The 25,222-nt window shown below is 41.3% G+C and overlaps 1 protein-coding gene and 1 long non-coding RNA gene across 2 annotated transcripts in view; both read left to right on the forward strand.

Moving 5' to 3' along the window:
- LOC143104596 (major histocompatibility complex class I-related protein 1-like) overlaps positions 1–25,222 on the forward strand; it is a 48,656-nt gene that overhangs the window by 9,331 nt on the left and 14,103 nt on the right. The window contains exons 2-4 of the mRNA XM_076268716.1: positions 6,584–6,841; positions 16,649–16,927; positions 17,739–18,017. Of these exons, the coding sequence (XP_076124831.1) occupies positions 6,584–6,841; positions 16,649–16,927; positions 17,739–18,017 (816 nt within the window). The remainder of the gene's footprint in view (positions 1–6,583; positions 6,842–16,648; positions 16,928–17,738; positions 18,018–25,222) is intronic.
- LOC143104597 (uncharacterized) lies at positions 12,890–14,493 on the forward strand. The gene is made up of 2 exons (XR_012983097.1): positions 12,890–13,310; positions 14,303–14,493. It is a non-coding gene; the product is annotated as an uncharacterized LOC143104597 (long non-coding RNA).

A 25,222-nucleotide genomic window follows, 5' to 3' on the forward strand; every position in this document is an offset into this window, starting at 1 on the left:
ACAACATAGGTGTTCCAACCAACCCCGACTACATGTGCCAACCAACCCCGTGCATGGGGCAGGTTGGAACACGTGCACAACACCACTTTAATCATATAACTCAAAACAGGGGATCATTTGTTGACATTGAATGTATACATTTTGTAGCTGAGATCCCAAGCTTTCAGTTAATCACAATTTGACCATTTCAACGCATTGTAAGACGGAGAAATATAACCGAGAGTGAAAAGTGTTCCAACCAGCCCCGGTCTCCCCTACTTTAACCTAATTTGTCATATTAATGTATTGTAAGAATTAATGATAAAGCTGGTAAACACATTAAAATCTTCAAAGGCAACTGAGAACAACTGTAATTCACGCAGCCTGTATTTTAAATCACAGCCTGTCAGAGACTGACTGAAACAAAGTGACCTAAACAAAAATAGAACTGGGAAGAAGGGGATAATAACTAACACTCGAGGATTGCGAACGGTCAAAAGCACGAACTTTTAGAAATACCTTGGCGTCATTTTAGGGACCAGGAGAAGTTTTCCATTGAAGTAGGCTAGCACATTTTAAAAGTAGGCTAGGCTATACACAATCTGTGTACACAGAACTTCCTCTCCCCTTACTTCCCCCGAAATACATTAATTATATTCTATAGTGACACCTTACAGTATGACCATCCCAGGTATTAACTAGGGGGCAGAAAAAGACACATTGCACGGTTGAAACTATGGTTGAAACTGCATAGTCAGTCATCCGCTTCAAAGTCACGCTACCGTAAGGGTAATCATAGCTGTGCCCTCACACTATCGCACGTGACAATTTACTTAAAAAGGTGATTTTCTCCTCTTCTGGCGTATCGTGACAGGAGAACCATGCCAACTTTGGATGCAGTTATCTTAGCGATACTTTTTGCAATACCCTCGATATACATATCGTTGGAAAGCTTATGGTCGTTCGTGTGAGTACTTCATTTTGTAAATTTTACCAAAACGACTGGTTTCGCCTTGCAGGGTCACTTATGGCGTCCCTGATGGTTTAGAGGCTTGCGCGTATGGTCCAGGGCTTTTTCAGTTAAGTCCGTACTGCTGCTCCCAGGTGATGGGCCTATCAGGGTGAACCTAGACGAACCTGTTCACCCAGGTTAGGAGAATATTTACAGATCAGAATATCTAGAGATCATACAGGAACACCATAGACAGCCAGACAAGGACAAGCTGAGGGGCACAAAGCCTACCACGGGTCGGGGAGAATAACACAAATACCATCAACTAGCCCGCGGAGTCTCCAGCACATCATGAAGTTCGCAGCTGTGGTTTTTTTCTGTTACTTTCCCTTCTCTTCCCTTACCTTTTTTGCATTGTTTTGCATTACCGGTATGTTTTAATGACTTTATAGAGGTCTCTTCGGAATGTGCAATACTGACTATCATATATCCTTTTTTTCAGCACATCCTAAGCAATATGATTAAAGTATTGTCATTTAATTTTAACCAACTACGGTCACTGACAAAAGTCTTGTCATCCATTTAGAAATGTTGGTTTTTAAGCAAAATACACACACTTTTGGATTTAAAAAAAAAAACAAAAAAACAATCAAACCAGGACCATTTCAATAGCTCAACACAACTGTCAAATTCAACACAAATTATCACCAAAATGCTGCGAGAAGTGAATACTGTCAAACTGACACGTTCATAGGTCTTGGCACCCTTCACAAAAAGTGTCTTTTGCACTGATAAAAGCACAGTTTTCATTGTTAAAATCCAGTGCTAAGGTTATGGGTAGTCAGACGTCAGCTGTGGTAGCATTCCTGAGAAATATCAGTCCATTTCTAATGGACAATAGACTCCATTTCACTAACCTTACAGTTCAATGGATTTCTATGGAGGGTGTGGAAAACTCCCTGCTGGACAGATGAGCCTACGTCACTCCTTGGACTCACGTATTGTGCACATGCGCAATACTCTTTTTTCCTTTTGTAGTTCGTTGCCAAACACGAGTACAGCTGCTCTTACTGTTGCACGTTAATCATATAAACGTTCTGTTGTGTTGCCGTGTGCGTTATTGAAAACGTAAGTGTACTACCATTTTCCATACTGGTGTTAGATTTATCTTGCTTTGTGTAGTCAACATGACGGTATTTTACTTTAGTAGCCTACAGTTGCAGTATAGCATGCTCATGTCTGTTGTAATGCTAGTAACCTGTTGCACAAATATAACATTCAGTAGTAATAGTAATGCCTTTATTCATGGATGCATGTTCATACAATGTTGTAGTACACTTGTGAATTACGATTCTGCTGAGTATTAGTCCAACTGTTGCACTCGCGATAGTGTTGCCAATTTAGTTGTGGAAGCACATTTCATCGTGATATTCGCGCCACTAGTCGGTCACATGACTATTGGATCTGAAGGCTACTGTTATGCTCCATACGTGGTCTTAGAGTGCCATCTAGTGGCTAATGTTTATAAAGACACGGTGCAACTCCAGATTTCTACTGCATTGGTTTCTGTTGATTCCCATTGTTGTTCAGCATTTTGGTTGTTTGCACAGCAATTATTTATTGCATAGTAATTATGTATATTGCAGAGTGAATATTGTTTAGTGCTCATTAGTCTGTATATTGTGTGCATACATATGTATATTTATGTATATTTATGTATGTTATATTCTTTGTGTACCATTTATATTTATTTATTCTGTATTTCTTTATTTACAGAAAACCACACTCACACACACATACAAACACCCCCCCACTTAAACACACAAAGTACACATACCATTGCAAGCAACAAGCACTTTATTCACCTGCTGGAACTGGATTTCAATAAATCTGTTGAACGAAACCAAAGGTTGCAGCGACTCTCTTACCGGAGTACATAGCCAGTTCGGGTAGCGCCAGCGAATAACGCACACGGACTTCACAGAGGGCATGCTAAACCTAACCCTAATCCTAACCCTAACTTGTTATGACAAAAACCGAATGACACTTAATAATATAAGTGTTATGTCATAAACATTGACTTGTTTTTGACACGTTCATGACAGTGTCATGTCACTCTTATGTCGATACTGTCAAGTGTAACCAGATAAAGCCTATATTACATTGTATAGGGGTCATTCCATATCAGTTCAACACAGCCTTGACACCATGGTCTCAGTTTTTTTCCCATTTGTTGTCCAAACATTTTCACACTTTGTGTGACTATTATACGAAATTTCTGCCTTATATCTTATTTCGTTGCTGAGAAATGCCTCCTCAATTGTGGATAGACAGACACACCCTAGAAAATTGCTGAAAATGCTACTATTTCATGTGTGCCACTTTTAAAAATATTCCTCTCCTCTTTTAACAAAAGCACAAGACTTGGTGATAGGCTACTGTCCAAAACAAATGTTCTTTTAAGCCAAAAGAGCAAAGAACACACCTGCCAGAAAACATGGATAGTGAACCTGGCCACAACTTCAGAGAATACAAATGCTATCTAAGTATACAAAATCATTTATGTACATGTTTCTCTGTTCAGCTTGTGTTTGTTGCAGTTCTCCTCTGTTTTATGAAATTTTTCATTAGAGGGTTACCCACTGTCGCGCCAAAGACGTGCAAATGGGGCAAGTCGGGGCTAATCCTGTCCCCATTATCAATTTGGGGTGTAATTGCACTATTTTGGGGCTCACCTAGCTAGGGCCAACAAGTGCTTACTGGTCCTTGAGGGGGTGTCAAGGCGGTACTGAGTCAGGTAAGGGGATTCATTGCCAAAACAACAGTTCTACTTACTTTATACCACATACTGCATTGCTAGCGATTGTCCCATAAAATGATCAGTACACGGATGCAAGGCTATGCTTAAAATTAGGGCTAAAATTAGGGACTCTGGGAGCATAATCATAAACATGCCCCTAGAGTGTAGCACTGTAGCTGCCTGGCTACTCTAGCTGTTGGCTGTTTGTACCGACAGTACTTGATGACCTCGAGAAACAGAGATCTATGTGAAAAATGGCTAGAATTCTCCTTTAAGACCCTGGAGATGATGTTATTACTGTGTAAAATTGAAATTCAAAGTAGGCTATAAATATGCTTTAAATGCCTTAAATGCCACACATTAACCACGATTTGCATAGCACACATCATGAGGCCACTGTTAAGTGGGTTGGTGAATTAACTTCCCCATGGTAACATTATAGGAATATAAAGTCTATGTCTACCTTATGAAAGATGCTTTATTTGCGTGTCAGCATAACTCATGTGTTAGCCTGCCACTAAAAATAGTCTTATCCACTCCACAGTACACCCGAAGCATCGATTGTCTGGCGTTATAATTTATTTGCCTCGGGTGTACTTTGGAGTGGGTAAGACTGTTTTTAGTGGCAGGCTAACACATACTGATGACTTGCGCTAGCCTAGCACCTGCGAACTCTGCAACTAGAAGGACTGGATGAAACGTGTTGAAAACGATCTCCACTGATAAATATCACACTTGCTAACTTGGAAATGAGGTCCTATGTCCAAAATCCTGAACCACCCCTTTAAAACGTCTGTTAAACAACGAACGAATGAGTGAGACGGTTCAAACATGGCCAGGCCCAGGCAGACTAGCCGTAAAAGCTTTTTTCAGAGGCCAGCAGAGGCGGACAGAGTACACAGCTTCATTACTTGAGTAAAAGTACAGATACCCTTTGCTAAATTTTACTCAAGTACAAGTAAAAGTACAACAGTCAGATGTCTACTTAAGTAAAAGTACTGAAGTACTTGTTTTTAAAAGTAAGTATCAAGAGTACAAGAGTAGCCTACATTTTCTAAATATTGCATTACTACTGCCACAGTGCTTACATTTATGTACAGAAACGTCCTACATGCAGTTATGAAAAATGTTAATGTTAATACCTTGGAGAATGTAAAAGGAATTGGAAGTAAAATCAAGTCATTTTCATCTTTTTACCATGTTGCCAGGGATGGGCAGTATTTCTAATACATGTATTTAAAATACGTATTTCAAATACAAAATACTATTTTGTAATTGAATCACTTGAAGCGAAAACTATCATTAACTTGTTCAGAAAATTGAAATAGTCTGGCTAGGTGGGGTCACAGGTTGGCACATTCCCGGCATGGACCTGCTGCGTCTTCATCCATTGTTTCGTCCATGGTTTTGTCTCTTATCTAAATCTGACCATGGAGTTGACTTTGGTGGAAAGCTGAAGGTGATTAGGCTGTCCCAATCGGTGGCGCCTGCACAACCCAATCACGTTTAAGAGTGAAACAACAAATTGAGGGTTTCTGGGATTTTTCTATTTTCCTTTTTTTTTAGAAGTAGTAACAGGTACTCACGGTTATGGATAGAAATGTAGTGGAGTAAAGAGTACAATATTTGCCTCTCAAATGTACTTGAGTAAAGTCATGAGTACACCCCAAAAATGATACTCGAGTAAAGTACAGATCCCTCAAAATTGTACTCAAGTACTCAAGTAAATGTACTCCATTACTGTCCGGCTCTGGAGGCCAGACTCGATCGATGATGGTAAATCGGTAACACCTGAAGCCTTAGATGTTTGGTCAGCTCCACCACCACCAGAGAAAAAGCCGAAGTGTCAGACGTATCTGTGGGAATCAGTGACGTTGGAAGTGGAGGTGAGAGGGGTGTGGCCGCACCAAGACACTTGTCATTTTCCATGTAGACAGACCAATGGCTACACTGGACATGCAACTGTATTCTGTTCCCAGAGCATGCTTTCTCTGTCTATGATCTGTAGGGTTAGGGCGTCCTCGACGAGGAGATTGCTGGTCAGCGGATAATTTGCGGCACAATTGAATGGCATCATTGAACCGCGGACCGGAAGAAAAAGAAACGAAATATTTTCCAGAATAGGAAATATTTCTTAATTTAGTGTTATCAAATAAAGAGGCATAGCATTAGGGAGTAGTGGTGTGAACACTCATTCAATGTGTGTGCACATCTGCGCAAGTGAAACTGTTGAAGCACTGGAGATAACGTGGGTAGCAGCAACAAACAACGTAGCCTATTTAAAACAACGAACGAAGCAGATTCTTGCTGTCCATTAAAACAGAGACTGACTAGATCTAGTTAATGTTTAAGTTAGGCTAATGGACATGTTGCATTCTATATGCCCTGATTATGTCATTCTTTAAACTACATAGCCTGTCTCCAGTTTTCTACAACTTGACTAATTGAGAAGCGATAATAGGATATTTGACCGGCATATCATCAAAATGTCCAGAAAACGAGTGACCGGCACCATTTTTTTCAAGCAGAAACTGGTATTGAGTCAATTTAGTTTTTAATAATACAATAAATAATAATATTCTAGCCCTTGTGAGGTGTCATTAGAACAAATCCAGCCAGTTACCTAATGACTCCCCCCTCAAAATTAACCTGAACGTCATGCATGATGCATAAAACATGCTATAAAATTGAAACAACTACATCAACGAGCTGTAGCAATATGTAAAGAGACAAACACTCTCATTCACACATTCTGCAGCAGAGGCTCAGACATTCCCTGTCCAGACCCTGTCCATCATCTTGAAGTTTCACCTGATTTACAGTGTTTTGTTTCATTCATCTGTGTTTTTCAGAAAATCATATCCTGGAGTACTTCCACACAGCTACATCAGGAATCCCAAACTTTCCAGAGTTTATTAGTGTTGGGAAGGTGGATGGTGTAGCCATTAATTACTATGACAGCATCATACGGAGGAGCGTTCCCAAGCAGACATGGATGGAGCAACTGGATCAGGAGTACTGGGATTCAGAGACGACAGAGGCTATATCGTATGAGCAGACCTTCAAAGTCGACATTATGACTGTACAGAAACCCTTTAATCAGACTCGAGGTAGGTTCAGTCACTCTTTCTAAGTAAAACAGTGTGTAATAAGAGCTTTACCTACTAACACAAATCACTCAGTAACATACTTTTGTTATTGCATGGGAGAATTGGGTTGAAAAAGTAACAGGTAATTGGCAAATTCCTCTAGTGCATGGATGCAACAACTTAAGAAACCGGTTGGTTCGTTTTGTTTTGTTTTGTCAAGTCTCTTTGTTTGCACTGTTATCGCACTGTAAATAAATTTGCACTCTCCACCAAAATCCACGTTTGCTTGCTGTGTCTTCACCCCATCATCACTTCACCTCAGTGAGTCCTAGCCGCTCATCCTGTATGTGAGTATGGACTGCAAGGGCTGTATTTTCACACCCGCCTATATCAGATACGCCGATGTGATTGGTGTGAATCGCTGAGCAAATTCAAATTGTGCTCTCACAAGAACCCTGGAGTTGAACCTGACACTTTCAGGGTTTTTAGTCAATGCAAAGGCTCACTTAATGAAACTGAAACCCATTTGATTCTATTTACCACCTTATACAGAGGGTGAAACACAGTTGATTAAAATTACAATTGTGATTACAAAGGCAATTCAAATAGCATAATTATGCACCTGTGAAAAAAACATGCACAGTGATACCCTAATTTTATCCAAAAAAGTGTTTGAGACTAACAGTGTCAGCATTTTACCATTTTAGAAGTAACATTAATTATCTGTGTGTTTAGACAAAGAAACCACTCCAACTCAAATGTTTGACAGTCCATTAGACACAGCTCAATCAAGATATAACCATTTTTTTTACAGAACTAACAACATCAGAAGCTTTCAAATGAGACAAGTAAAAGTGGTCTGGCTATTCAGTGAAAAACAAATTACACAAGATTATTTAAAAGCAATGGGTGTATTTACCACAAAAAAATGAATTATGCATATTTTACGCCATATTCACGTAAAAATACTAATATTTATTGCAGGACAGACTGTGTACTACCCATAAGTTGGATTTAAAATGCTTCAGATGGGATATGTACTCATGTAAACAGACAATCTAATACTTTGATTTTTCATACGTTTTTATCATCCCTTCTTGAGTGTTTTTTTAAAGTTATCCATGCGCCTATGCCTTGAAACAACTTTTTTATCCTTCTATATCCATCCACGCTCTCTCAAACATAACCTGCCTTACAGCCAACTGTTGAGAGTGCGCCACATCTGTGATAACAATGAGGTATTTGAGCGACAAGCGGGGGAACTATGTCAAAGATTCCTTGACAGGGGCTATGCATACAACTTGGTGCGTGACTGTCTAGAACGCGTGCGCAGTATCCAACGTGCTGACTTGATGACCAACCGTGCTAATCAGAATAGCTCTAACAACACTACAGTTACCTTTGTATCCACTTATGGTCAGATTTCAAATAGCTTAAAGAATATTGTGCATCACCACTGGCACATCTTAAGCAGTTACCCGAACATTGGCCGCGCACACATCCAAAAACAGGCAGGATATACGTTAGTAAAGGGCAGAACTACCTGTTTATCCAGTTTCATTGTGTATTTACTGACGTGCCCTTGTGGGCTGCTTTATGTGGGCAAAACTAAGCGACAACTTAAAAACAGAATCTTTGAGCACAAATGCGCAATCAGAAAGAATGATGACAAATCATCAGTCGCATGGCATTTTAACTTTGCAGGCCATGATGCCAGTATGCTTAAATTCATGGGCTTAGAGCTGGTCAATCGGTCTCCAAAAGGGGGAGACCGTGAAAACCGCCTCCTACAGCGAGAGGCTTGGTATATGTTTTTAATTTAAACACCTGTATCCTGAATGGGATGAATGAAGATTTGTCACTAAGTTGTTTATTATAAATGGAACATTAATATGCATATACTGTATGTTTAATGTATATAACAATCTTTGTTTCTCATCAATTGACTGTTTGAAACATTAGTGACATAATTGGGCTGGATATCACTTAAATACTATTTGCTGTTGTCAATATGGGTGTGTTAACACATTGAGGGCCAGATGTACGTACATTTGCAAACATAGTGTTATCAGCGTCATGGACAAACCGCAGATTGCGAACGCTGTCAGACCCAAGTTTCCGTCGTATTTATCAAAATAGTGTAAACTGTGCCTTTCTCTGCCTTTCTCCGCCCATAAACGCAATTTACGAACGTCCACAACTGAACGGCAGAGCCTACATACAAGCGCAGTTGAATGAAGTTAACTGATGACAACGTTAAAAAGAATCAAACGTATAGCGATCATGAAATAATACTGACATGATAAGATGTCAACAAGCTGGGAGATAATGAAGATCAGTAGTTCTACTCAAACTACTTGTGCACGTAGGCTATTGAAAATTGGTCAAATCTAGCAAGTAGGAAAGTTTAAGTGAATGACGTGAAAGTGAAAGTAAGACATTCAAAAGGCCAACAAAAAGTTAAGGTTGCTTTTGATAGTACAAATACTTACAAAACTGGTGCTCTAAATTGCGATTCTGTTGTCTTTGAAAGGTTCTCTTACTGACGCATTGAACTGCAATTTGGATTAACACCTGCTTTTACAAGGCGGAATACATAATTAGGCACTCTTTACGCTTCCCCTCCCTTCTTTTTACGCTAAACTCCCACTTTCCCCTGGATCCTCCCATGAATGCTTTTACATCATTGCGGCCTGTTTGTACATACCTCGTAATGATTTTACACGCACGTTGCGGAACAAATATACCTGAAGTGGGTGCAAAAGCGTTAGTACATCTGGCCCTGAGTGCCAAAAACGCAATATTCAGTGGCGATTCTAGACATTTTTAACAAGGGTGGCACTGGTGAGGCACTGATTAATTCAAGGTTGGCATGAGGCAAAACATCCAGATAAACAGAAACAGGCTCAAGATGTGAAATTAGCACAAATACATTAGGGAAACCAGACACAAACACCATACTCATAAATTGAAAGAAAAAAAAAACACAAATACCTTACTCTCACATATGATTTCTTTGTATTTGAATAAAATAATACAAACATATTAAAGTTAATTATCTAAGTTGTCTGTCCCTGGGCTATGCTGTGCTAAAACAAATTCCATCATGGGGACATTAAAACATAATCCATTTTATTATATTCTATATATACAAAGATATACAAATATACTCATCCAAGACATTTTCCCCCACAATAACTTATATCTATGCGGATCTATTTTTGTAGCTGTTAAAATAATTTGACCTGCTTTTTTGTCTATTTTTTTATTTTCTTTAAAGTTCTCAAGAAACTTGAGGGTGGTATGAAGGAGTGTATTGTGTATATGTGAGCAATTTCATCTTCCTAAATCTCAATATTATGATCACAACAAGTGTGGGCAAATTACTAATTAAATTTTCACGTGGGGTAACTTGTTGCAGGGCAACCACATAACCGGTTCCATGTCTTCCGATTGGATGATTAATGATCAGTTTCTTGAGAACTTTAAAGTTCTCAAGAAACTTGAGGTTGGTATGAAGGAGTGTATTGTGTATGTGATGTGAGCAAACATTGTTCACGTTGCACATGGGGCAACTTGTTGCAGGGCAACCACATAACCGGTTCATGTGTTCGAATTGGATGACTAAAGTTCTCAAGAAACTTGAGGTTGGTATGAGGGAGTATATTGTGTGTGTGAGCAACCATGTACATGTTACTTATCTGCCTGAATCTCAATATTCTGATCACAACAACTCTGGGCAAATTACAAGTCAGCACCAGTGCTGCATTCATTGTTTTGCACTTTTATAATCACATCACCAAAAGTAGGTTATTGGTTTTACAAAAAGTATTTGGCAGTATTTTTAAACTACAAACCTATAAAGTATTTTGATACAAAATAGGATGCCATTTTTTTCCAACTAAATAAAATACAAATGACAACATACTATTTTGTATTTTAAATACATGTATCAGACATGCCTATCCCTGGCTGTTGGCTGCAGCAACTCAAGCTAGGTAGTACTGATAGTTTTGTGTTTTTTTTGTGTTTATGTTAGTTTTGATCCAATTTGACAGCTTTGCTATGTTGCCCACCCAAAATTTCTACCAGCCCAAATATAGTAGCCTAGCCTAGGTTAGAACCAGCCCTGCCCTTCATGGAGACATATTTTACGATAATAATGGAGAAAATGTTAGCAAAACTTTAGGTTTTTGTTAACAGAATCTCCCTCCCTCATTCATCTATTTGCGCAACAGCCCACATTCTGCGTTCAATCCAGCGAGACAAGTGAAATAAATGTTTTTTTGTTTTGTTTTTATAAGCGGACATTGCCATAGGCACGATATTTAGGCTACCTCTGTTAGGCCTACAAAAAGTTACGAATTGAGGAGTATTTCCTGATCGGGGAAACCTTTCGGTCCGCGGTTCTATAATATCATTAAATTGTGCCGCAAATGAACAGACAGAAGTGGGCCGTAATTTAAATTCATGGCTCCGTAGACCAGCAATCTACTCATCGAGGAGGCTCATAATTTGAGAAACGCTGCAGATCATAGACAGAGACAGAGCTTTCTGGGAACAGAACACAGGCATATGATTTTGTTGTCATGCGCTACTATGGAAAATGAACTTTATAAAGACCGGCTCGGCCAAAAAAGAAAAAAAGTATGCCAGATGGCCAGTCCAGCCCTGCGTTCAGGAATTATTTAAGCAAAGTGGAACATGCGCAATGTTTCATTTATCCCTCCTGATTGGGACGAATAAAACAGGCATGGGGGACAAAAGAAACATACAGTTTAGCCTAAGCTGTAAACTTCCCATAATTTCAATATTTTACAACAAATGCTTGACTGGTTGAATGGTCATACATGTCATCAGAATATTGCTACCTGTAGCCTAGATGCGACGAGTGTTTAGTGAGTAGGCCTAAGCTTGATGAACTATAAATGAAAAGTTTTCTTAACATTACATTAGGACGTTATTGCCATTAAACACTTTTACAAAAGTATAGGCCTAGCCTACAGTTAACACTTAGGGCCCTATCATGACATTCTAAAGTGCATCGTCACTCGTCAAAAGTCTATTCAAATTTAGTAGGATGTCCAGTTCACATTGGGAGGGGTTTCGTTCTCAAAAGTGGAGCGCATGGCGTAACAAGGTGTTCCTAAGTCTTTTAATCAGTCATATGGGTGTGTTTGGGGCGTAACATCATTTTAAACCAATGAGAATGACATCTGTCATTCCCTTTAACGGCGCAACGCGCGATATGTCAAATAAATGCATCGGCATTTTGGCATTCAACGGCGCATTTGAAGGAGGCTGCTTGCGAGACCGTATGGAATAGTCATTCTTAAACCATGCTTTACTAAAACCTAGCATAGCCTTCACACATTTGCACTCGTCTATTATTTGAACTCATTGGCAAAGTGAAACTAACTTCACCAAGGAGTCAGTCAACGACAAGACAGTTATATGCAGTTACTTTCACTATTGACTGACAATGGGTTACCATCGAAAACATAGGCTGGAAAAAGCAACACTTACCCTAATGTTGCTCAAATGACTGAATAAAACAACATTAATCCTGCAGAGGGGTTGCTTATATCTCGTGACAGTGCGTCTTCAGCTGTGCTCCATACGTGTCTCTCGCTTCTCCCCTAATCACTTTTAACCGTCATTACCAATTTGCAAATGATTGTGAATAACTACTCATCATGAGATGTACAGTATTTCGTAATATCTTTATTCTAATTATGTTTCCCATTGTAATCGTGCAATGCTTTGCATGGACGTGCGCTGGTGTGCGTTCATGAATGATAGAAGGATGGTGCGTGCACCTGCCAATATGACTGTTGACATGCGCTCTTAAAATAGCATATGAACAACTCGCCATTGACTTCCCAGCTAGCAAGTAGGAGCGGGCCGCTTCCGTAAAACCTGCGGCGCTGTCGGCTGCGTCGCGGCATCGGCTGAGTCGTGGTAAACGCAATTGGGCCAGGTCATTTTGCCACCTGCAGGCAGCCATGCTACCGCACCTACAACTTTTTTTTTTTTTACTTTTGGCTCATCTACCAATGGGTGATAGAAACAAAATGCCAGCCAAAATATATATTTTCTTGAATTTCCTTCGGGATGAATAAAGTAGGCTACTATCTTATCTTATCCTATCTAATAGCCTATCTTATATAGTTTTTACCGGCCCATATATTTTTTAACATGCAGACTAATCCTGTACTTGGGATGGGGTGGGTAGCCTACATGTACAACGTTTTGTTAGCAACTGAGTGTGCAACTCATTTTACTGGCCAATTCAATTTTTTACCAGCATTGACCGGTGATTGCTGTTAAACTCTGGGCGCTCGGCTCAGACCGTTTTTACCAGTATTCAGCCGATTTCAACTGCAGCAAGCGTCAAGAAGCACGTCACTGGAGTGACGTTTACAACTTTGGATGAGAGAAGACTAGAAAACTTTGGATGGGAGCAGACTGCGAAAACGGTGAACTTGAGGTAAGTCGTCTAACATTTCCTTAAAAAGCATTAACAATTGAGTTTCCTTAACATTTTACATTAACTCTACATATTTCGAATTATTGCTGATTAAATATTGATTATTATCGATCCGTTTAAACTTTGTTCATGAGGTTCCTTCGTCTATCCTCCAGATGAAACGAGAAGAAAGAATTCAGAAATGCAATGCAATTAATAATTATTAATTAGGACAACAACCGAAAATTCTTTATCATGCCTGAGTAAAGTAGTGCAAGTTGGGGAAAATATATATGAAAGTGTCTCCGGCTTTTAAGGCGCGAACGTAGCTAGCTGTTTAGCTCAGAGTACGTTAACTAACATTGACTAGCTGGGGTGTTGTTAGCTCATGGGTTCTTCGCAGCTTGGATGCAATTTTCGTGTTTTTTACGAGCACAGTCTTTGACCTGTGGAAGAAAATAAAGTGGAACAAAAAGTTAGCTGGCTTAGTTGTACTTTTATGGAGCGAACGAATCCAGCTAACAACACCATTTAGCTCAAGGTAGCTAACATTGACTAGCTGGGCTGTTACCGCAGCCTACCCCAACGTCCCTGAGAAGGGATTCCCTTGGCATTGATAGACCAGACATATCTGAAGTTAATTGCAAACAATGAGCAAGTCTGTCTAGCCTTCTGCATAGATCTTGTATTTGCATAGGCTATTGTTTGCAATTAAATTCAGACGTGTTTGACTTATCAATGCCAGGGGGATAGCTTTTTAGATGTGTTCACGTATATATTGACATTCAAGAGCCATGAACACCTCGCTGGCGAGACTCATTAATTGGAGTGGGGCCAACCAAAAGCCTGCATTCAAAAGGCTCATTTTGAAAAGTGTGGTCAGTACTGGATAACTGCAATGTGGTGATTGCAGTGACACAAGTGATAACTGCAAGGTGGTGCGGTTGCAGTGACATAAGTGCTACACTGATACATCACATGATCATGCTGCCCTCTTCTTGTGTTTTTCTCAGATGCAGTCCGCCGGAATGCCCTAACCAAAGATTCCTCCGAAAAGGAGATAGAGCTCCTCATCACCAGATGGCTGCAGCTGGCCTGTGACAAGGATGGTGGCCGAAGCCAGAGGCCAAACCGGCAGACATCATAGGGTGTCACACTTAAGTGTGCTCCAATAATAATAAAAACAATGTTTTAAACATGAAAACTGTCTACTTGTATTTGTATTTTCAGTTTATCTTGTAGCCTATAAAGAACGGCTGTTTAGCGATTCTGGTATTAACTTGACACGAATGGAAATCAATAAAATTAAAATAAACCCAAGTAACTGGATTGGGGGCGGGGGCTTTACGTCCTCTCACTCGGCGTTCCACAATAGGGCCGCGTCACAGCCGAGTGCTCGCAGAGCAATCGGACCTAGATTCATGCCGAGGATCGGCCGAGTGTTTTCGCCTTAATCGGGCCGCTTTCGGCCCGCACAATTTTTGCTACCTGGGTTCTGACCGGGTTTAGGTGGTGTATGATAGCGATTTTTAGACTACGCGCTAGGCCCCTCCCTAGGTTGTTAATTGCCACACCCCTGGGCGCAATGCTTAAAAAATAAACGTGCAAAATACCGAATTCAACTTTCCGCGGGTGAATACCGAGTATTACGCCATGCGCTGGTGGCCCAAAATACAGCCCTTAATGACCTAGCAAATGTCTGCGACTTAAGTGTGTGATTAGATAAATAGGCACTTGCAGATGCAATAGGTAAATAGATATCTTTGCGTGTTAGCACAAGCAGTAGCCTGTAGGCCAATAAAGGCAAGCGTGTTTGCCACTTACATTTCTGACGTCTGATACTTCAAACTGCTGCAAGTGCATCAAGAAAGGTCCTGCCTTAGACCATGTTAATGGCCAATCGTAGACTAAGATTTGGGGGTGGCACCTAGGGTGGCCAATCGAATCTCAAGGGTGGCCTGTGCCACCTGGAGCCACCCCTCTGGCTCCGCCCCTGGCAATATTGCGTTTTTTGTTCCCATGCGTTGAGTGCCAAAAACGCAATATTGCAACATGATTGGGTATGATACTGTAAAGAGCTTCCCAGAAATGCAGAGTAAAGATGTAGAGGTATGCATCACTCTCTGTAAACCTGTGTGGAAAATGATGAAACAATATAATTATAATGCTTCTTAGCATGACATTGCAAAGTATTTGGGTAGGTTATCATCTACATTTCATATAAAAATATTCAGAAAATCCAGATAAATCTTTGCATACAAGGGACAGAGCTGAAAAACAATATTGCATGGCCGTGGTCTTTTGGACCTCAGATGGCACTACATTAAAACCAGACCTGTTTCTGTAATGAAAATCATTGCATTGGCTCAGGTAAACCTCTGATAAGCATTGTTTATGAACACAGTTTGGTCTCAATTCACAAATGGCAGTGTAAACTTCAACCTGCAAAAAAAAAATTGTATTTAGATGTGATACAGAAATATCATCGTCTTATCTGGGCCAGAGCTTGTTTAAAATGGACCGGGGTAAAGTGGAAAAAGGTCCTGTTGTGAGATCAATCATCATTTGCCATTATTTTTGGAAATCATGGACTCCTCTGGGCTAAAGAGGAGAGGGCCTATCTAACTTATTATAATGCTCAGTTCAAACCCAGCATCTATGATGGCTTGGAGGTGCATTAGTGCCTACAACATAGGCATCTTGCACATCTGGCAAAGCACAATTCATTCTGAATGATTTGTACAGATCTTGAGCAACATATAAGACCTTGCATATTTTTTAACATGTTGCTGGCATCAAATTCAAAATGAACATATATTTTCCATGAAATACTCAAAATAATATGTTGTCTAGGTCCTTTTTGCAGCTAAATATGGGTTTACGTGATGAGATCACATTCTGTTTTTATTTGCCGTTTATTCAACGTCCCAACTTTTTCTGATTTGTGGTTGTAAGAAATTTTCACATGGAAACATGCTGACTGTCATTTATAGAAATGTTGCACAACGGATGGCCTACAACAGAGGTCATACAAATAAGATGGCCACACCAATATATAGAATAACACACGCACACACCTTGCTTTATTGACATTACAATTAGTAAATTTGTATTGCAAAAGCAATAATGTAGAGGAATGCATTGAACAAGATATCTTAATGTCAGTAAGCTTACATAGATTTAAATGTACATGAAATAACCATCAACAACCCTCCACATTAATGGCACCCCTGGTAATGTTGAAAGTTATATTATACTCCACATATATCTAGACAAAAATGCATTGTTTATATTTACATGTAGACAAGCCCATTTGCATTTACATATAAAGAAACATTTAACTTATTTATTTCTCTCAGGAGTTCATACATACCAGAGAATTTGTGGCTGTCAGTGGGATGATGAAACTGGAACCACAGACAGTTTTGACCAGTATGGATATTATGGAGAGGATTTTCTCACACTGGACGTGAAGCAGATGACATGGAATGCTCCTGTGGCAGAGGCAGTGCCAACCATGAATAAGTGGAACATGAACAGAGCTGACCTTGAGTGGCTCAAACACTTCCTAACGCAGGAATGCCCCGACAGGCTAAAGGAGTGTGTTCAGTATGGGAACAGCACTCTGCAGAGGAAAGGTACAGCAGCACACTTAACACTCATAACAGCAGAAACCCTACAGCAGGCAGCATTACCCTGATCATTTAGGGACTCATACACTATCCAAAACACTTTTAGGCTGTTGCAATAATTAGTTAGCGTTTTTATCAGTCTGGCTTTTAGTGGTGCACAGCTCTGACCAAGGGATGTGATGCTGTATTTTCATAATTTGTCCTTTGTACAATGCTGTTAAATCCTTTGCTTTTTACTGTCACAATGTCTGTTAACAGTAAAAACTTTTTTACTTTTGTTCCACGAACAATAATGTGTAATTTTGTTGTTTTTAAATAGCTATGCCACACAAAAAATATTGCTTTCTTGCACATTATTCATTAGAAAATACTTACAGAGTAAACTGTAATATTTACATCAAGACAAAGCAGTTTGACTATCTTGTTCATAAACAATGGCGTATGGACATGTCATTTTACTTGCACTGACCATACCGTTGCATTTTGCACTAATTGTTTTGAGAACTGTTGTGCAAATGTTAATGATGATTTCAGAAATGCACCTGTGTGACTGAGAAAAACTGTAATTTATTAGCTAATCAAATATATAGTTAGTTAATGTTACTTAAATAATTTCAGATGATACCTTTTTATGTGTTTATTTTGATTGCAATTTTTTACATGTTTTCCATTGCCTTTAACATCATCAAAATGTCTCTTTGCCAATATTTAGGAATTGTATCTCTTGACATCAACGTCTTTCTAACCATTTTCATTAAAACATATTTTATTTCTCTCTCTGAATCTTCCCTATCTCCCCCCCACCCCCCCCTCATAGTCCCCCCAAAAGTCTCTCTTTTACAGAAGGAACACTCCTCTTCAGTGGTGTGCCATGCTACAGGTTTTTACCCTGACAGTGTGATGATCACCTGGAAGAAAGATGGAGTGGAGATGGATGAGGATGTGGATGTGAGGGACACGGTGCTCAATCAAGATGGAACCTTCCAGAAGAGAGCTGTGATTACCGTGTCACCTGAGGAGAGGAAGAAGGGCCAGTACACCTGTGAGGTGAAACACGAGAGTGAAGCGCTAAGCATCATGACCCTGAAGGAAGAAGGTATGACTTCAGACGCCAAACACAACTCATTAACTATTGATAGAGAACTGTTAACTTGTTGCAAATGATGTGACAGCGGTGATAGCCTTCCATGTAGGTAGGTAGGTAGATAGATAGATAGATAGATAGATAGATAGACTGATAGATAGTTATTTAAGTCATTCCGAAGGACATTTAAGAGACATTAATTTGAAAATCACTCACATAACTCTTATAGTGTATTATTGTAACATACTGGGCCCTATCTTGGTGATCTGAAACGTCTGGTCTGGCGTATAAAGACATTTAAGGTGTGTCCAGTACACATTTGCTAAATTAAGGGTGTGACATCGCGACCCACAAAATGTAATACAGAAATGTCACTTTCCAATGTTTTGGGATCACTCTCACTGAATCACGAGGTTATAAATGCATGGCGATATTTTTGCAATGTAACATTACCTCACTATAGAAAATGCAGATCTTCTGTCAGATAAGCTCTCCTCTCCCATGCTGCTGCTGGGGCATTTGGGTTAAATGGCATCGGCATGCAGTTCAACATCCCGTCCTCTAATATTTCCTAATGTATGTCATCAACACATCTGTGATTCGTGGAAATGTGTACGCTATATTTATACCTATTTTTTCACATCGGACACCACACTGATTTCCTTTGTGTAGCAATATTTGTCCTTGTAATTATGTATGGTTTGGAGAAATGGGAACTGCGTCGCATAGATGAGAGGAGCAAAGTGCATTGCACAACACAGGCGCCCAAGCAAGCACTCCTGCAGGTGTAAGCTACGGCTGTACCTTACCATCAGGCAACTCAACAACAAGAAACAGTTTCCAAGTTGACCTAACTTTCCAACTCTGCACAGTATCCCATTAACTGCATGACAGTAGGCTATTTACAATATTTTATGTAAAGTAGAGTTTGTAAACACGTTATCATCAACTTAATGCACGCACAACTTTTGTTTGAGCAGGAGAGAGAATAAAAATAAATGGACGCAGCAACTACAGAAATTGTAGCCAAGGCTACTTGCTGCTTTCTTTTACTATCTATGGTTGCTGGTTAACAGCACATAATAAGCTGATTTAAGCTAATTCACAAACTCAAGACTTCAAGGCCATCATGGATATAAAACGTTTTTTAAAAACAACGAAAGGATGGAGGGAACATAGCAAAGCTTGGAGTTATTTCAGATGGGCTACAACAAGGTAGGCAAAATTGTGGTGCTTATCAAAACCTTAGCGCAGCTGGAATAATGCTTATAGGCTGATGTTATAGCGCACACGATGTTTAAAGCCATACACAACGGTAAATTGGAACAAAACTAAAGGTAACTTTAGCCTTTATAGGGCTGTATAAAGTTGTCCAAATTAATCGTAATTAGGCGTTGTTGTTGTAAAGATATTGCATGTAGATGTACTATATAGGCTACTAAATTTTTAGTTGACCAATGCACGAACAAAACCAGGAAACGGACAAATATTATCAAAGCTTTGAATGTTTCCATTGGTGCACAGGGTGTCTGTAGATCGGTGTGCATAGCATTCATTCCTGCAGGCCTGTGGCCATGCATGCGCCCTTAAAATAGCATCTGAATTTGCGCCACTGACTTTAGACCAGGAGGTTCCTGGTCTGTGGCAGAATTGTTTTCTGAAACTGCAAAATATCAACAGGGACCGTTTGCGCCGGAACACGCCCCCTCTTTTCGCTGAAACGCCCCCGTGGGCGCACATGTACCTGTGGAGGGAAAATTCCAATATGCACTGACTGCAAAATAGGAAAGACAAAAGCGCGAGTATACAAAGTCAATTGCGCTGGAGTGCAAGATAGAGCCCGTAATGTTTTAATGTGCATCCGAGACTTTGAAGATATTCTTGCATGCTACGCAGTTGTCACCATAGACATATGGTTGAACTGTTCAGCATAGTAAACTGTTCCTGTTAGGGGTCGACCAATTATCGGCCGGGCCGATTATTAGGGCCGATATTTAGCATTTTTATAATAATTGGTATCGGCCATTTTTTCCACCGATAAGCCGATATTGAAATTGATAAAGAATGAAACGCGCTACTTTGTCTGTAAAGTGTCTCTCACTCCCTGCATTTGCTACTCTGTGGTCGAGAGCATTGTCCCGCCCACTACACCGTCTGATTTGTTAGTTAGCACGAATGCAGCCAATCAGGATCGAAGACTGAACACAGAGAAAGTTTAGGATTCTCACTGAGGCAGACTGTAGACTGGGCTTCAGCTGTACGGAGCTATTTTTCGAAGGTAAGGAAGGTAGCCTTAGCCTGACGAGCCAGACCCACATTAAAATGTAGGGTCTGGGCACTCACCGTTCGCAGTGCTTGGTCTGAGGGACAGGATAATCGGTTGTCTTTCAAATTTCCTCTGCACGCAATAGGACAGCGCTATGAGTCCCATGGTTTCCCACCAGCGGAGCTAGTTGGCTAGTTCAAACTTTTGCCAACTTAATAAAAGCTTAACTCGTGTCACACTGTTCGCCAACAGCAACATTATCTTATTTGTTTTCAAGTAGCAGGGAATTCAAGCCAAACCGTTGTAATGTAATGTAATTTGCTGCCGCTAGGGTGCGTCTAGATTTCTAGGCTAAAGTAGCCTACCTTACATTGCTGAAGTTGCAATGAATCACAATAATCACAAAAAGCACCCACTTCCTTCATTTAGCGAACTCCCGATTGATGCACGTTACTGATATGCTGTTTACTAGTTAGCCTTCAAACTCGGGTGTGTATCAAAAGAAGAAGAAAAAAGTTTGCATAATTAAATGCTTTTGAATAAAAATTTTGCAGCATATTGCCTTTACTATCTACCCCCCTTTTTGACAAAGTTGACATATCGGTTTTGCATATCGGTAATCGGCCTCCTGTTTTGGTAATAATTAGGGCCCGAGCACCGAAGGGCGCAAGGCCCTATTGTTTTTGTAAGGATTATTATTATTATTATTATATTAACTTTGTCTCAGAGCGTTTTCCTTTTTTGAGGTGGTTAACATGGTCGAAAACGCTTGAAATTTGGCACACATATCAGGTGTCACGCAAAGCAGTTAGGTACAAGAGCTTGGCCCTGGGCGTGGCCCAGGGACTCAGTAGCGCCCCCTTAGGTGATTGAGGCAGTGGTTGGCACATACTTTCAGCTAGACGCATCAAATTCGGTAGGTTTGTGTATCTCCCCAAGATGAACAACTTTCGTATGTACAATGCATTAGCCACGCCCAACAGGAAGTGAGGTATTTGGGATTTTGTGCGGACTAAAATGTGATGAATTGTGATGCCAGAAGACGTTCTTCCCATCGGTGAAAACGCATGAAATTTGGCACACACGTCAAGAGGTACCATGAATACACAGGGGAAAAGCCTTGGCACTGGGCTTGGCCCAGGAACTCCATAGTGCCCCCTTATGTCACTGTGACTTGTGGTTGGAATATAGTTTTAGATACACACACCAAATTTGGTGGGTGTGTGTAACTCCCAAAAACAATCAACTTTTGTATTAACATGCCATTAGCCACGCCCACAGGAAGTGAGGTAATTGGGATTTTGTGCATTGTGGACATGATCAATTTTAATGTACTCCTCCTAGACGATTGATCCGATTCATGTGAAAGTTGGTATACATGATGCCAATATGCTTCTGATTCTAAATTGTGAAGCTTTTTTTGATATGTTGTAATTTGATGAAATGGCGAAACTATGAATTTTAATACCCTTCCACGTTAACAATAAATGTGTCTTAATTCACCATGCATGGCTTGAAATGTTTTAAATTTCACAGGTCTTTGAATACCATGGTAGTGATGATATTCACATGCCCATAATGTATATTTGGCATAGCGCCACCACCTGGCAACAGAAAGAATGGCAATTACATTGATGTTACATGATCAATTTTAACATACTCCTCCTAGACGGTTTGCCGGATTCATGTGAAATTTGGCTAACATTATGCCAAGATGTTGCTGATGTTAAATTGCGAAGGGATTTTTGATATGTTGTAATATGTCATGATTTTAATATCTCACCATATAAACTGGAAATGTGTCATATAATCACAGTGCATTGAATGAATGGTCTGAAACTTCTCAGGTTAATAGATATTATGATTATGATGATATCCAGACACCCAATGGGCCTGCCTGACATAGCGCCACCCCCTGGCCAAGTAGGAAATGTGCCAGAAATGGACAATGCCTTAAGTGATTGATCTGAAACTTTATAAAATATTGGATATCATTATTGTGATGATATTCACACATATAATTCACATGCCTAGCATACACATATAATTCACATGCCTAGCATAGCGCCACCATCTGGCCAAACAGGAAATATGCCAGAAATGCTCTATGCTTTGAATGAATGGTCTGAAACTTCTCAGGTTAATAGATATTATAATTATGATGATATCCAGACACCCTATGGGCCTGTCTGGCATAGCGCCACCACCTGGCCAAGCAGGAAAATGTGCCAGAAATTGGTAATGCCTTTATTGGTTGATCTGAAACTTTACAAAATATTGGATATCATTATTGTGATGATATTCACATGTGTAATTCACATGCCTAATATAGCGCCACCATCTGGCCAAAAAGTGTATCAAAAATGTTCTTTGCTTAAAATTAATAATCTGAAATTTCTCAGGTTAATATATATTATGATTATGATGACACACAATGGGCCTGCCTTGCATATTGCCCCACCTGGCCAAGCAAGTAAATGTGCCAGAAAATAACATGCAAAAACAAATAACACACATATCAAATATGTACATTTTACAAATGCACCACGTCGGTGCTTTGTTGGATTCTGAAATGTCATGGGTTGCGGCCCGCAGGTGCTCGGGCCCGCCATTGCCGCTTGCGGCTATATTTGATATCGGTATCGGCCCTGAAAAAAACATATCGGTCGATCCCTAGTTCCTGTATTTCTAAAGAGAGATGTTGTAGGTTACGTTGCGTTGCAGACAAATGGATCCATAACACCGTCAATTCCGATGTGAACATAGCAAATAACTCAAGTCGTTATTGTAGCCTGTTTGTGGAGGTTTCTTTATTTGTGTATTGATGTTGTGACAGGCTATGTTGTAAGAATGGAACTTTGCGCAATAGCCAAAAGATAATGCGCCTTTTCTGTAGCCTAGTAGAGTTTGTGAGGTGGATGAGAGGAAATAATAGCGTTTAAAATGTCCATTTAAATTGTAGCCTTATATAATGCAGCGTTTTAAATCCAAAATAATAAGGAATGTGAGGAGGTTGCTATTAACTTTGTGCATCTACGAAACTATCTACAGCCTATATTAGAGGCTGACAATTTTTCGGGACTCCCGCAGGTCACGGTATTCCCGCGGGTTTCCCGCAGTATGGGAGTACATTTCACTGTTGGTAACGTGATTGGGACGGGACAGGAAATAATAAACGGGAGCTGGCGGGAAGCCAGAGATTATTAACTTAAAAAATGACGCTGCAATGCAGTGAGTGCGCCAAAGACATGAGTCATTTCATTTTAGAAAAGAGAACCAATTACAACCCACAATACTGTAGCGTCGGCGCATAAAGACTGTGTTAGCGTTCTCCAGCGAAAGGCATGCTGGGACACGAGGGTGAACAATCGGGGGGTTTATGTCGTTATTCTCCTAAGTTAGAAGTGTAAAGTTAGCGTCTTTATTGTAACATGTTCCCCTTTTAGTTCTCCCTCGTGTGTGATCCTTTTTGTGTGGGGGGCTGCGTCCTCCCCTGTATGTGTGGTGTGTGTGCGTGCTTGACCTGCCCTGTTTGCATTGTGTTCTATGTCTTAGTCTTGGTCTGTCTGAGTCCCTGCCCTCGTTCGTGAGCCAAGAAAGCTGCCATTGAACAACGTTGGTGTCGTGTACAGTAAACGTTACATTGGTGTCAGAAGCGACTTTCGAACATGGCCTCCGCCCAGCGAGAGAAGCGGGGAGCGGAAGACCATACCACTGGGTGGAGGCCCACGCAAGAGGATCCAGGGAGAGCCCTTGTAAGGGCTACTAAAGAGCTTGAGGCCTTCTATTGTTACTGCCGCCGGAGGAGAGGAGCTGTCGCCGGGACCTGCCTGCTGCCATGGGAGGAGATCTGGCCGGAAGAAGCGGTCGCGGAGAAGACGACGCTGGCCTGGGCGCTGACTCCACGGCGAGCCGCGACGCGTGAGCAGAGCCGAGGGAGTGCGGCGAGGAAGAGGTTCCTAGACGATGGACGGTTGGCGGAGCCGCTGAGGGCAGCGAACTCACGACGGTGGGGCAGCTTCGATGGAAAGGCCCTCTAGTGTGTGACTGTTTTTGTGTGTTTTAACTTTTGGGTGCGTGTGAGGGGCACCGTGCAGTGCTAGGCGCTAGTTCTAGTTGGCCTGTTGGCCGGCGCCTTTTGAAAAAAGTTCGTTGTGTGGAGTTCGATAGCACGACCATCTCGGGGGTCGTGCCTTCGCCGAGGCCGCGAAGGAGTGGAACGGGCCGGGAACAGAGCAGTACGGCTCTGCGAGATGGCAACACGAGGAGGGACGCCGAAGACGGTAGCTGCAGCGGGAGAGCTCAGCGCGGTCCGGTTGCTGTGGAGTCGGTGCCTGTCTGTCCCGGTCGGCGACTCGACGGAGCGGAGTGGCGTTGGCGCAGCTTCACCTGGCCCCCCTCGAACCCCGGTGCTTGGTACAGTGTCGACGGTTGTAAGGCCACCTAGGGCCCCGTCTGGAGAGGAGGAGTGCCGTGGTGACACGCCGCGGAAAGTGCAGCCTGAGGGCGGCTGCTGAGAGGGAGCTGGTGACGAGCGGGTCGGCCACGTGGCTGCTAGCACGCCCGAACTGGATTGCTAGCAGCGTGGCGCCCCGTTGAGTGAGCTCCTGCGGCGCGTGCACCCCACGTGAGTTGGCGGTACTGTCGCACTGGACTGAGTGGCGGGCGACGCGCGCCGACGCTAGCATGTGGCTACCTCGTGGTCGTTGCCGAGGACGGCAACGGCTTGTTGGGGGAGCTATGTAGCGTCGGCGCATAAAGACTGTGTTAGCGTTCTCCAGCGAAAGGCATGCTGGGACACGAGGGTGAACAATCGGGGGGTTTATGTCGTTATTCTCCAAAGTTAGAAGTGTAAAGTTAGCGTCTTTATTGTAACATGTTCCCCTTTTAGTTCTCCCTCGTGTGTGATCCTTTTTGTGTGGGGGGCTGTGTCCTCCCCTGTATGTGTGGT

Source organism: Alosa pseudoharengus, unplaced genomic scaffold (assembly GCF_046254945.1).
Source record: "Alosa pseudoharengus isolate Yale_2024_CS ecotype anadromous, Long Island Sound unplaced genomic scaffold, YU_APseudo_1.1 YU_APseudo_1.1_scf_5, whole genome shotgun sequence".
Taxonomy (NCBI): domain Eukaryota; kingdom Metazoa; phylum Chordata; class Actinopteri; order Clupeiformes; family Clupeidae; genus Alosa; species Alosa pseudoharengus.